Genomic DNA, 12,441 nt, shown 5'->3' on the forward strand with positions numbered 1-12,441 from the left:
AATTTACAAGAATTATATTTTGTTCAAGCTGTTTAAAACTACCTAACAAGTTACTGTTCCAAAAACTCAACCACACAAACTTTGTAAAACCCAAATTTAAGACATACAAACAAACAGTTTAAGTACAAGCAATTTACACATCAGTTCAACCCAAAAGTAATGCTTTCACCTGTATGTTTTTGCATTTTACTTGTTACAAAAAAGTAGCATGCAAATTATGTTGCAGGATTGCCCATAGGAGAAAAATTTCTCTTAATATAGTCTGTGTTGTTGCAAAAGCTCTCTTGTGTTGTATTTACATGTCCTTGCACTTGGAAGGTACAAACACAGAGACCTTCAGAATCTTGAATTAAAACAGAAATGGAATGAAGAATGTATGTTAGTCGAGCTGCTACTATAAAAGTATACTCCTGTGTTTATATGAAACAGTATCATGAGTCACTAGAATCCTTGTCTTTGACTGTTTTGGTAACAGCTGCGGCTGTTACTGCAGCACCATTTTCCAATCCTGTAAAAATTAACTTAAATCTATTGTACACCTTATCAGATTTGTCCATAATTTTTTGACTTGCGCGGTAGCGGCGAATCTTTTTGACTGTTGTGACTAATGATTGGCACTTTTTTAGTAGATCAGCTGTTATTTGGACCTGTTCAATCAAATCAAGCACTGATAATGCTTTGTCAACATCTGGATTTTCCACAGTCAATGCAGATTTTAAAACTTTTTCATACATCTCTAATTCCTGCTGGGGCAGCAGGTTTAGACCTGTGTTAGTTTTATCTGCTGTCGACTTTCTTGCTGTGGCTTCCATGACAAAACCATCAGCTTCATCATCACTTTCTTGCTCCAGTTTCTTGCTTTTTGGTGGTTTCTTGGTTTCTGATTTTTTTGGCAGTTGGTCATGTTTTCTTTCTTGCTTTTTCTTTTTTTCCTCTTTAGACTTCTTTTTATCTTTGGTTTGTTTTGTTTCACCTTTAGACTTTTTCTTTTCTCGCTTAGTTGGAGGTGAAATAGATGATAGATCCTTTTGCTGGCGGTCTACTTCTTTTTCTATGGCTTTCATTTTTCTGGTTTCTTCTTCAAGTCGTTTCTTGGCTTCCATTTGCTGTTTTTCCTTTCTTTTGGCATCCTTCTGTTTCCACGACGAAACAACATCTTCTTCGCTTTCTGAACTACTAAGGTCACTGGAGTCAGATACAGGTTTTGACGTCTCTTTTTTCTTTTGTGTCCTTGCTCTTTTTACTTTGGGTTTATCTGAATGTTTTATCTGGGACTTCTTGCGCTTTTTTTTAGGTGGTTGTGCAACTTCCTCCTGGGATGAATTATTATTGGATGAAGGAGTCTCTTTCCTGGGAGCCTTTTCACCATCCTTTTGCATGGCAAAGTCTTCATCATCACTGGTGTCAACCTCAGGTGAACTTTCTTCATCATAATCTTCTTCTACAGGACTGCTTTCTGATTCTGATGGTGGAGCAGGTGTTTCAGTTGGTGCTTTCTCAGTTTGTGATTCTTCCACAGATGCTGCATCACTACCTTCTTCCTCCTCTAGTTCTTCTAGCTTTGAACTATGTCCACGAAATTTGACAGTTGGATCATTTTCTATTTCCCATAGGCCAGCATTGTAGAAAGGCCTCGTTCGTGGTTGGCCAAATTTCTCTTTGTATTCTTCATATGGATAGATTTCAGTTGCTGATAAAAATCCCGTTTCATGTGTACCAAAAAAGAAAATTGGATATTTTTTAGATGGAGGTTTAACTGCACCCTCAGGAAGGTCATCGATGCGAGCAGGCCAATGTGGATATCCTTTCATCTTAGCAAATATTAAATCACCGGCATTGTACTGTGATGGTCGACTTGAACCTTTCTTGGGCATTTTTAAAAATTAGGAGCCCTAATTACCTACGTATCTAGGACAAATGCAGAGATACTTTTTTGGGTCCAGTGCAGAATCATATGTAACTATGTTGTGGGAAACCCCCAAATTACATCACCACAAATGTCAGGGCAGATTCACAAAAAATTAAGTTTCTGTTCAGTATGTATTAAACCATGTTGCATAAGTGGAAAACTATAGGGTTGCTATTTAATTGCTATTGTGCCAAATAGCATCAACTGCTAAAAGAACAGGGGTAGGTGCGTTTTTTTGATCGCGTATAAATTTGTTCAATAACATCACATTGTGTTGTTATCTTTGTTGTGACATAATTCGTGGTTTCCCTTACACCTGAAACATAGGTATGTTATGTACTATTCCTGCAATACGGTTCTTCTGGCAATAATTTTATTGTTTTGAAATAATTTTTATATAGGTATGTACTAATTACAATTGTTTTTGTTATACACATCTATTAACTATTCAAATTAACTCATAACTACAACTATAAAATATTACTTTCCCAAAATATAGAATGGTTATACAATATCTGGTTGCTTATGCCCCAGATTGGAAAAAATCCTCTACGCAAACAACAAACTTTCCAATCTGGCTTATGCCTAACCCCCAGATTGGAAAAAATGTCGTGCAGGATAATTCCTCTGCAGTCTGCACACTATTGTGAAAGTTTACCGATAATCTGCGCAATATTAAGTAGCTAATGCATTAACATACGAAAAAACGTTTCGCAACTAATGATCACCGATACAAAATCCCCCACGTAAAAAAAAACAAAAGTTTCCAATCGAAAGTTTATATTTCGCATATTTTTTGGGTTTGATTGCACAGATTAGATTATGTGTGGATAAACTGACATTTTTTATATGTTAATGCTTTAGGTAAATATTTTGTGCATAGATTGCCTTGCCAGTACATTGCAAAATGTCATTTTATCCAAATGGATTCTTAACTACAAAGGCATGTCCATAAAAAAACGCTACAATACAAAAGAAGTGAAAAAACGATGAAGCTACGCGAGACGCGAGTTAAACCGACTATTTAAAGGTGCATTTGCTGTGAAGCTATCACATTTTAATGGCTTACCAGAAATGATGGTAAATCATGCTGTTGCTAATCTAAATTTTTTTTAAATTTACACTTACTCGGTATATCGTAAACAATTGAACCAAAAACAACAATAAAAAAAAACAGTCCTGCAGGATATTCCCGCGCTCGGCAAGCAGGTTTGCTTTTCAGAAATGGCGTCTATAATCCCATACGCGGGGCGTTTATTTGCGGCCGATTCTCAATTTTAATTATTTTACTTAAGTTTTACGTTTTTAAATTTTAAATTTTTTCAACTTTTAAATTTAACCCACAGTTGAATTTTGATACGAGTGTATCGTCTTTCATATAAGCGTATTCCCCATTATCATAAAAGGATAATGAACTTAAATTTACCGGATAGTTAATGTCCCAGTGTTTACTGCATAAAACACACACCAAAATTTGGATGTTACTCGCTTTCAAAATCCTGCTGCGGAAAACGATACATGCCGACTTCCATTTTTACACTGGGTAAAAAAAGATACGCCTATGTCCTTCTACGCAAATATACAATATCAATACATTAGGCCGCGGGTCCACACTCACGCTTTGCGCCAGCGGATTCTTTATTTGTTTCATTATACGCCGGCGTGCGGGCGTACGCTCGGGACATTGAAACAAACAAAGATTCCGCCGGCGCAAAGCGTGAGTGTAGACCAGGCCTAAGTACCGTCATGAAAAGTGCCATAAATAATATGAATCAAAAAGGCTACCGCAATAAAGATGTTTTAGGACATAGGCTAACCCATATCACAAATGACTTGCTTTTGACTAGCGCATCTATAAACGCCATCACACTCTTTGATTGTCGAACTCATGATAAGCTAACCGTAACAAGCATACACTTCCAAGTATCAGTTGTTTTTGCCAGGTCCTTAAAACGCACGCTTAAATTGCAGTTAGCAATTTGTTGCATCCAAATTATCGAGCCGGATTTGACTGATAACTCTCCAGATCCGGCTGGGCCGGATTATTTGGAGCTGAAAATACCATCTGAAAGGAAAACAAATATTTATGTCAACGTTGGCAGAGATCGACCACCTTCAGAAGAAAAACAACAGTAATTTTGTGCCAAGGTAACTTGCAGAGACGGGTTTCAGGAGAGGGCGAATATGGCCACCCCCCCTCCTAAAATGTATGTTAGGCCTATGTTATGAAAAAAAACGCAGTGACAGATAAAAGTTACTTTACTTTATTCGTCACAATAAATTTGGATATGACCGCTCCCCTCAAGAGAAAATTTCTGCATTTGCCCCGGCCCGCCAACGCCGATGCTCCACTTTTGATGCTTGTAAACTAACATTACAAGTAAGATAGTTTTCAAACTTTTAACGTCGAATTCGATATAGCGGTTGTTAGCACTGACGTGTGAATTAAAGCGTATACCATCCAAAACGGATTGAAAAGTCCACTTTCCAGGAAGTTGCTCCGTCTTCTGCCGGAGCGTGAACTCGGTGGCAGGGACCTGGACGGCCTTGACCTAAATCGGTCCTATGTTCACCGCACCGACTCTTACCACATCTCGCCTGCTCGGTGAACCTGCGACCCTGCCTTCTCAGCGGGCCGGGCTTTTTAAACCAGGGTTTTAATTCGCACTTCCCCACATTTGAGTCGCAATTACACTTTGGCCAAATGTAGTTGACAATAAAAAAAAGCGTGTGGTCCAACATTCATTACCTTGAGTCACGTCATTTGCGAGTTCGAAGAATAATTGACGTCTTTGTTTATTTTGTGGGCGGATGGATTTTCAATAGATTTTTCGCATCTTGTGGTTGAAGGGGTGGATCTGAATGATTGCAACACGTGAACTAGATAAAAGTGCGAACACTTTTCACATCTTGCTTTTTAGTTTGTAAAATTAATTTGTAATATGGCGTGTATTACTGCTGTTTCGGAGTTTCCAGAAACAGGAGTAGTCCAGCCTACTCAACATTTTGGCACCTTAACCTAAGGCTTTTGCAAAATAACATCATACCACGCAAAAATTAATCTGTTCTGTGTCAGTAATGATTGCCTTTTTATTTTGAAATGGTCCCTGATCTAAACGATAATACTGTTTACATCTACAGTATCAATCAAGTACAAAACTATTAAGCTTCCGTTGCAACAAAAAGGTTCCAACAATCTGTCGAGCATTAAATAACTGTATGATTAAAAAACTTTACAACAGGACAACTTTGGCACATTTTTGACGCAAATGCTGTAGTGTTTGTGTAAACAATAAAGGTGAAAACATCAATGGAATAACCACTTCTAAAATAATGTAACTATGTGTAAACAGATTTCAAACTCCTACCAACAGCTTTTTCCAAACTATAGGGAAGAAGTATGGTACGTAATGTAAATCGCAGGACTATTCTTTTTTAGACTAACTTATGAATGTACTTGGGTTCAATTACCCAACACATTGCAGTGGCTGTGACCAAAACAATAAAATACATCAATTTATACAGAAAAAGATGTGTACTGCAAGAGATGCACATATAAAAATGGGTGGGACCCAAACTGTGCACCAAAATAAAAACTAGCTAAATAAGTTATAACTACAAAAAGTGCATTTTGGTAAAAAAAACTGCATTTATGGTTTGTGGGCAACATCATTTTCTTTCTTGATAACCTTTGGTGGGCTCTTGTTTAGAAATACTGCAGCGGAGTAGACTATACTGGCCAATACACTGTAAAACAATTGCCCATTTATCATGAAATGGTAAATTACAACACCAAAGTATGATTATTAATTACTTTACCTGATGGTAATTCCAACAAAGTTGGGCCACGAAAATATATAATCACCACCAAACACCATTCCGACATAAGTAACTGAGATGTTTTTCAAGCAGCCAACCACGGTAGTAGTAAGTGCAGAATTGTAAGCTGTGCACATAGTAACTGAATACATAAGCACAACTCTGCAAAGAGATATTTTGCTTTATTCATTTGCTTTCTAAAAGACAGCATCAGTATTTCTTAAAGTACCTACCCCATCACACAGGACACACCAAATTGTATTATGAAGGTAAAATTGTCCCAATTATCAAAGCTCATTACTTTTTCGACATCACCCGTCAAGACACAAAGGACAAATCCAGGAATAATCATAAATAAACAATTATAGTACAATATGCCATATTTCCCGAGATCCTATAAATCAAGAAGTAGTTAGAAAGCAGTCTGCAACTATGTGAAGGAAATTTTACCAATGATTTGTTCTTACATTTGCATTTAGATGTTTTTTTGTGAAAACATTGTTGGCTGCAGTACACACATCATTTGCCAAAATTAGCGCGTATCCAACAATTTCAAATGCTAAATCGTTGCTGCAAAACATATGTAAATAAAGTTAAAACATATAAATGTTACCATTACATCAAGATGTTCACCTTGCAGCAATCACAGAACCAGCTGTCATAGTTAAAATGGAAAGTATGATGAGCTTTGACGGAACTCTCCTGCAAAATTAGTGCATTTATATTTTTCAGCAAAACTTTTTGTAAACTTAAACATACTTGAAAATATATATTTCAAGTAACATTGTCATTAAAATGCTAAATCTTCTTAATACTGTAAACATCGGAAGACTGAGCTTTTTTGTTCCACCTAATCCAAAAACCAAATTGCCCAAATACAACAGTGGTAAGGGGAAGATCTAAAATTCAAGCATGTGATATGAGATGAGTTGGAAAATAAAAATATCACATTGCAAAATATAAAAATTATGTTTAAAAAATAATGTAAATTTGATTGATAATAGTGATTGTTGCTGGTAGAGCAGTACCAAAATTTAATCTGGTTGCAAAAACAGTATGTTGTAAATACTAAATTTAGCAACAATATACCTTTCTGGGAATTGATGTGCTCAAGTCTGGAAATGAAACAAGGCCAGTTATTTTCAACGCTTGCATGATAATGACAGCAGCAACCATTTGACCAATTCCAAGAAACTGTGCTGATGGAAAACTAAAAAATAATTCCAAAGTGACATATTTAAAATTCAATGTTGAAGCAAATGTCAATGTTAAGTTTAATGTTTTGCTCACCTGTAGTTTGTTAAAACACTTTTATTTGCCATAACAATCAAAATTGAGGAAAAAGCATAAAACAATGCCGCTAAGACACGTTTTAGAGGACTTGAAGTCAAGCTTTCATCCATATTGTTTTGTTTTTCCGCTGGTGTTTGTGAGAACACTGCACACATTGACTTCACGCTCCTTTCCAACACGGTCTACCTCACATTACCTCAACAATCAGTCAGCATTAGGGAAAGAACCAACGTAATTCGCTGAACCGCCACGTCCGCCAGAGTGCGCCGCGTGTTAACTTCACACGTCACAAACCAGAAAAAATTGCCACGTAGGAAATTTGAAAGTTTTATTCACGAAGAAAACATGCCCAACTTGTCGAATTCTATTAAATTTATGATGTTTGGCGCATAAACAAAGGGCATTACATGGATGGACTGGGTTCAGCACAATAGGAAGCCAGTGGGAAATCGTGGTTACGTGTGTTTAGATATCAAAGGCCAATAATGCGGTGATTCTTGGCCAACAAAGCAAGCTGTGGGGGAACTTCGAATAGAATGAAACCTATTTTAGTAAGTCTAATTGGAAATTAAAAACTTGATGTCTTAAATCTCACTTGTGTTATTCAAACCCTCGAAAATAACGGTTTATGACATGCACGTAAACTATGTGCGGGTATAATCAGTCGTTGTACCCCCAAATTGTTTAGGCATGAAAAACAATTTTGAATGCCCCACCTCGTTTTTCTTTGAATTTACACAAACGTGAGCTTACAGACTTTTTTGCTTTTCAATTTACCTAATACCATTGTAAATAACAATATAAGATACAAACAAAATTTGAAAAATTTACTCTCTAATGTATTTAATTCTGAGACAAGACTTTATCTATTGGTTGAACAAAACAACAAAAATTTTGCGATGCAAGATTTGCATAATGCGGATGCCCAACTTCAAAGCTCAAGAAACACAAAAAAAGTTCAGCGCAACGCCAAAAGAACTGGAGAAGGTTTTGAATTTTGCGAATTTCACAGTAAATTGCAGATTCAATTACAAACAATGAAAACGCAAAGCAGCGTGTTTGGAACCAGGCGACAACATAACCATAAATTTAACGAGGGCAGAGATGAACGTGTGTGAAAGTAACGTGTTGGTCTACTGGTGAAATTGTAGGTCTAAGTGCTTCACAATGATGCTTTCAATAGTGGTAGCGCCAAAAGGTGTTGAAGGAACTGTTGTGCAAACAGCATACGAGAATCATAATTCGTCTCTGGGCACAGGTTCGTGGTCGACTTCGTTGCACGCACACGGAGTCGCAAATTCATATCTGTAGGCACAGCGAGATGGTTCGTCCACCGACAACAACTTGTGCTCCATTCCGCACTTGATAACAACCTGTATAATGAAAAAGCGTACATTGGTCGTCGTTAATTGTGTCAGGGCGATTGTGGTTAAAAAGCTGTACCTCTGTTGATCTTGCTGGTCCATTCCAACACGTGACGCCGTTTTCATATTTCATCTTAGCATATATATTTTCAGGTGGGCCCGACCAGGAACCCCAGCGTCTAAAATTTTCCGAAAATTTTGTCACAAAACTTACCATAGTTACGCTTAAAATGATTAAACAAGGGTTTTATTCTGTTTTTAACTTAACTGTTCTGTTCATTACACAGCAATTAATCACTATATTTGGCTTTGACAAATTTAATATTGCTTTTAAGGTAACTTACCCCAGGACAGTTTCTGATCCGCCATTTTTGGGATTTTGAGTTGCTTTGTCATAGGGACAAAGTTTATATTTGTATCTGCACAAAAATGTTTTTTTTTTACAAATTGAACATTTACATGCGTTGCCCAGTGTACAGTACTTACTCCATTGTCACCAGCTCAAAACATTGAAACTGCAAAGCCTGATATGCTTCATCCGGCCCAAAGTCCAACTGCAGAGCTTTTTTAATAGATCTGCAAAGTAAATGAATTTGCTGCATAAAGTCCAGGCAACAGCAACATATTTACAGTCATACTCAATTTCACTTTCAACTGTCTTTTTTTGAGATTCAGTTTCTTTGTGCTTGGAACGAGCTTCATTTGCACGAAGGATTAATTCTTTGGTTACTTCATCGTATTGTTCCATGGCAGCATTATCATCAGTCTCCTGTATAGTTTGAGTGAAAATAACTAAATATTTTGAAATGGTGACCACGGCAACTATTTGTTGATGTGCTCTTGCAATTTTGACACATTTTTTACATTGTTGTTAATGTTCACTTGTGCGGTTTATGCACAGGTAAAATCTATTGACAGTTAAAATAATGTATTATGTTTTATTGTTGTTTGAAAGTAAAATGACTTTTACTGTAAAAGAAGTTGAAAAATGACTTTTACTGTAAAAGAAGTTAATATAATCCACCAAGCATTATAGGTTCATCATTAAACAACCCAAGAAAAATTGTTGGATCAAAAACATGCAAAATATTTAAATTATAACTCAACATGTGGTTAACTTTTAAATCTAAAGCAGTAAGCTGTAAGTAGTCAATTCCTTTTTAGGAAAATGCTTCTGTTTACAGACACTGTTAGTTGAAAAGAATCACTCACATACTTTTGTTAGTAGTAAAAGATTTGTCTAACACAACTTCCAACAAGAAATTCACCTTTCTCAGTTCTGGCTCCTCATCATATTCCTCGTCTTCATCATCATTATCATCGTCATAATCATTCTCATCATCCTCAAAATCCTCATCACTCTCTTCATCCACTGCCTCCTCCAGCAACTCCCTCTCTGCTTCTCTCTCCTGCTCTGTGCCATCCTCAATCTGCTCTTCCTAGAAACAAACTTGAATTTGACAAAACTGATTCATCATTATGATGTATTGTGAATACACTTAGTAAAATATGCTGAGACTGTTTGCATTGAATTTAGTTATTATTTATAAAGTGGAAACACCTGCAACTCAATCATTTCTATTATAATTCCTTCTTGTACATACATTATACCTTTGTTCAGTTGTACATGCATGCACCCAAACCTCTCAATTAGATTGTTTTTTTATATATGTGCAAGTATTAATAAAACTGATACAATTCTATTGAACCTACTACTAAGTTATGATATGTTATTGGGTGATAAGAGTTGAATATATGATGTGCAAATCTATAGTCGGTGCACTAAGCTAAGGTTTACACTAGGCAGTAGGCACACAATACTTACTGTTGGAGTTTCCAATACCTCGACAGGAGGAGGAATGTTTGTTCGATATGTGTCACTTATAGACGGCCACACAGTTTCCATAAAAACTGGCATATCAATACTGCCTGCTTGCAGAATAGTCTGTTGCAAACAGAATATTGTTTTGCATAAAAATTGAGTTAAAAGTTTTTTTTTTTAATAAGAACTGAAGATGCTTAATAAAAAGCGAAACATGTTTTCTAAAACTAGAAGCGTGGACACAAAGTTGTTCTAGTAACATTTATAATTGAATTGAAGGTTAACTTGTGTCACGCGAAAGAAATGTTGCTGGTTAGGTGAATTTCATGAAGAAAAAACATTTTAAAAGCTATGAGGTAACAGTTCGGATTATAAAATTATAACTTCAATATGATGCAACAGGTCATGTTTGAATGAAAAATCTTATTTAGTAAAACTACATACCAATACTTCCTCTTCTGTGAACTCTCCATCAGCTGTATCAGGATCCAGTTCACTGTGCACTTGCATTTCAGCAATGGTTAAACTGCAGATAAATGTTATTAGTCCTGACCTGTCCATAGGTCACAATTACGAAGTTTAAATTGTACAAATCAACCTGGCATCTTTATCAACATCCATTTCAGTGAAAGCCTCAGCTCCTTTCTTTATGTTTTCCTCCTGAGCGAGCTTTTGCTTCTTTTCCTCCTCAATTTTCTTGTGTTCTTCAATTGCTGCAGTTTCTTGAATTTCAATGGCTTCTTTATCAGCCTTTAGCATCTCTTCTAATTGACTGATTTCAGCAAGTTGAATTTCTAATTCTTTAACTTTTCCCTGGTTGCAAAACAATATATATTTTGCCACAAAGTTGATACGGATATTATTCCATACAGCAAGCATGTAAGCTTAAGAAATTTATTTATCAATCTCATCAAATCACTTAACAGGACAGAAACTTGTTCAATACCTCACGTTCAGTTTTTTTTGCTTGGCCAGTTTTAGAATACTCCTGTCGAAGTGCAAAACCATGGGTAAATTCTTCTGCCTTTTTCTTGTTCTCCTCCTGCTCCACACGTCTCAGTTCCATGCAAGTGTCTTAGAAAGGAAAAAAATATTAAATTTAAGTCTAGTTTTGTCAAAAACAATGAAGTATATATACTTGCACAAGCCGTGGGGGTTTTCCATTCATCAGTTCCATCACAACAATCACATATTCCATCATTAACTCGCGATGAAGGAACATTCATAGGACGAAAACCTATAATACCCAGAAGAGACAAATAAAACTAACCATGGTCGAAAATTGTATGACAACTTGTTCAATAGCCAAATGTACACTCATGTCACTATTGTACCACAACCTTAGTCAATTTTAGCACCTGCATTTGTGCAATGAAAAGACCCATTTGGACAAGCTGAGGTACCCGGTTCATCAGAGCCATCGTTACAATCACAATAATCATCGTTTACAAACTGAAAGTTGATTGTTTGACTCCCATCCAAGCAAGTGAAATCTCTTGTTGAGTCATACAAAACTTTTTCTGCAAACAAGGTTTTTTTTTCTAAAACTCAATGTTATTGGCAGTATTGTTTATTTTATCCACATACAAATATAATAATCATCATACTTGGTTCATAAACAATATAACACAGTTTTTTTGAAAATAAGGAACAAACTTACTTGTTAAAGAAACTCCTCTTGGGCGATCAACTTGCACCACTTGAGATGCATCCAATAAACAAAATTGTGACACAAATATTAGAGGTATATATAACAAAAACATGGCTGTTCGGGAGCAGTTACCGAAACACCCAAACCCACTTGAAAAACAAATAAAATCGCCTTTATTAATTCAGAAAAGTACTAACAACAAAAGTTAGGCCTGCACCCAAAAACCAAAAAGACATAATTTTACTACAAGCATAACAGTAAAGTTATCAACACTTCTTTACTATAAGTTGCGAGTCCATGGGTTTTTGTATATCTTTGTAAAAAATAAATCGTATTAGGTTTTAAGACCTGTACTCAAAAGTCACTAGATAGAAAATACTTTGTGGGTAAACGTAGGTAAAGTTTGATTGAATCACTTTACAAAACTACTTCCGCTGATCTTGCTTAAAGTTCCCACGTGTACAATTTAATTATTCAAGCGAAAAATATTATTATGCCAGGTGTTTTAAATTATTCTTTGAACTATTACCAAAAAAGGTATCTTATTTGATACTTTGCACAATACTGCAAGAACCACACATGT

The 12,441-nt window shown here is 36.0% G+C and overlaps 3 protein-coding genes across 4 annotated transcripts; all 3 read right to left on the bottom strand.

Annotated features, from left to right (window-relative positions):
* Positions 1-80: 80 nt before the first annotated feature.
* On the bottom strand, positions 81-1,904 carry LOC145917722 (uncharacterized). The gene has a single exon (XM_083002992.1). It carries the CDS (start codon positions 1,872-1,874, stop codon positions 432-434), a length of 1,443 nt encoding a protein of 480 aa, XP_082859118.1. The 5' UTR covers positions 1,875-1,904; the 3' UTR covers positions 81-431.
* A 3,070-nt stretch (positions 1,905-4,974) lies between these two features.
* Positions 4,975-7,213, bottom strand: LOC145898742 (nucleotide sugar transporter SLC35D1-like). The gene is made up of 8 exons (XM_082987329.1): positions 7,019-7,213; positions 6,818-6,938; positions 6,488-6,627; positions 6,362-6,430; positions 6,196-6,298; positions 5,962-6,122; positions 5,729-5,890; positions 4,975-5,656 (listed from the first exon to the last, which is right to left on the bottom strand). The coding sequence occupies exons 1-8, from the start codon at positions 7,174-7,176 to the stop codon at positions 5,560-5,562; spliced, it is 1,011 nt and encodes a 336-aa protein (XP_082843455.1). The 5' UTR covers positions 7,177-7,213; the 3' UTR covers positions 4,975-5,559.
* A 626-nt stretch (positions 7,214-7,839) lies between these two features.
* Positions 7,840-12,004, bottom strand: LOC145899428 (glucosidase 2 subunit beta-like). Of its 2 annotated transcripts, XM_082988206.1 has the most exons (13): positions 11,868-12,004; positions 11,566-11,727; positions 11,346-11,444; positions 11,154-11,281; positions 10,806-11,020; positions 10,652-10,733; positions 10,211-10,330; positions 9,654-9,824; positions 9,024-9,154; positions 8,872-8,961; positions 8,730-8,804; positions 8,465-8,564; positions 7,840-8,394 (listed from the first exon to the last, which is right to left on the bottom strand). In XM_082988206.1, the coding sequence occupies exons 1-13, from the start codon at positions 11,968-11,970 to the stop codon at positions 8,257-8,259; spliced, it is 1,614 nt and encodes a 537-aa protein (XP_082844332.1). In that variant the 5' UTR covers positions 11,971-12,004; the 3' UTR covers positions 7,840-8,256. The 2 variants fall into 2 exon arrangements, with proteins under 2 accessions (XP_082844332.1, XP_082844341.1); XM_082988215.1 differs by lacking the exon at positions 9,654-9,824.
* Between the last annotated feature and the right edge of the window lie 437 nt (positions 12,005-12,441).

The sequence above is a fragment of the Ascidia mentula genome, chromosome 1 (genome assembly GCF_947561715.1).
Source record: "Ascidia mentula chromosome 1, kaAscMent1.1, whole genome shotgun sequence".
NCBI classification, from domain to species: Eukaryota; Metazoa; Chordata; class Ascidiacea; order Phlebobranchia; family Ascidiidae; genus Ascidia; species Ascidia mentula.

Excerpts from the sequence above, each read along its gene's own strand:
- LOC145899428 (XM_082988206.1), bottom strand. The coding sequence starts at position 11,970 with ATGTTTTTGTTATATATACCTCTAATATTTGTGTCACAATTTTGTTTA. Across the intron at positions 11,445-11,565 it reads TTTTCATTGCACAAATGCAG|GTTTTCGTCCTATGAATGTT; the intron begins GTGCTAAAATTG and ends TGGGTATTATAG. Across the intron at positions 8,805-8,871 it reads TTTGAGCTGGTGACAATGGA|ATACAAATATAAACTTTGTC; the intron begins GTAAGTACTGTA and ends ATTTTTGTGCAG.
- LOC145898742 (XM_082987329.1), bottom strand. The coding sequence starts at position 7,176 with ATGTGTGCAGTGTTCTCACAAACACCAGCGGAAAAACAAAACAATATG. Across the intron at positions 6,123-6,195 it reads AAAAACATCTAAATGCAAAT|GATCTCGGGAAATATGGCAT; the intron begins GTAAGAACAAAT and ends CTTGATTTATAG. Across the intron at positions 5,891-5,961 it reads GGTGTGTCCTGTGTGATGGG|AGTTGTGCTTATGTATTCAG; the intron begins GTAGGTACTTTA and ends ATCTCTTTGCAG.
- LOC145917722 (XM_083002992.1), bottom strand. The coding sequence starts at position 1,874 with ATGCCCAAGAAAGGTTCAAGTCGACCATCACAGTACAATGCCGGTGAT.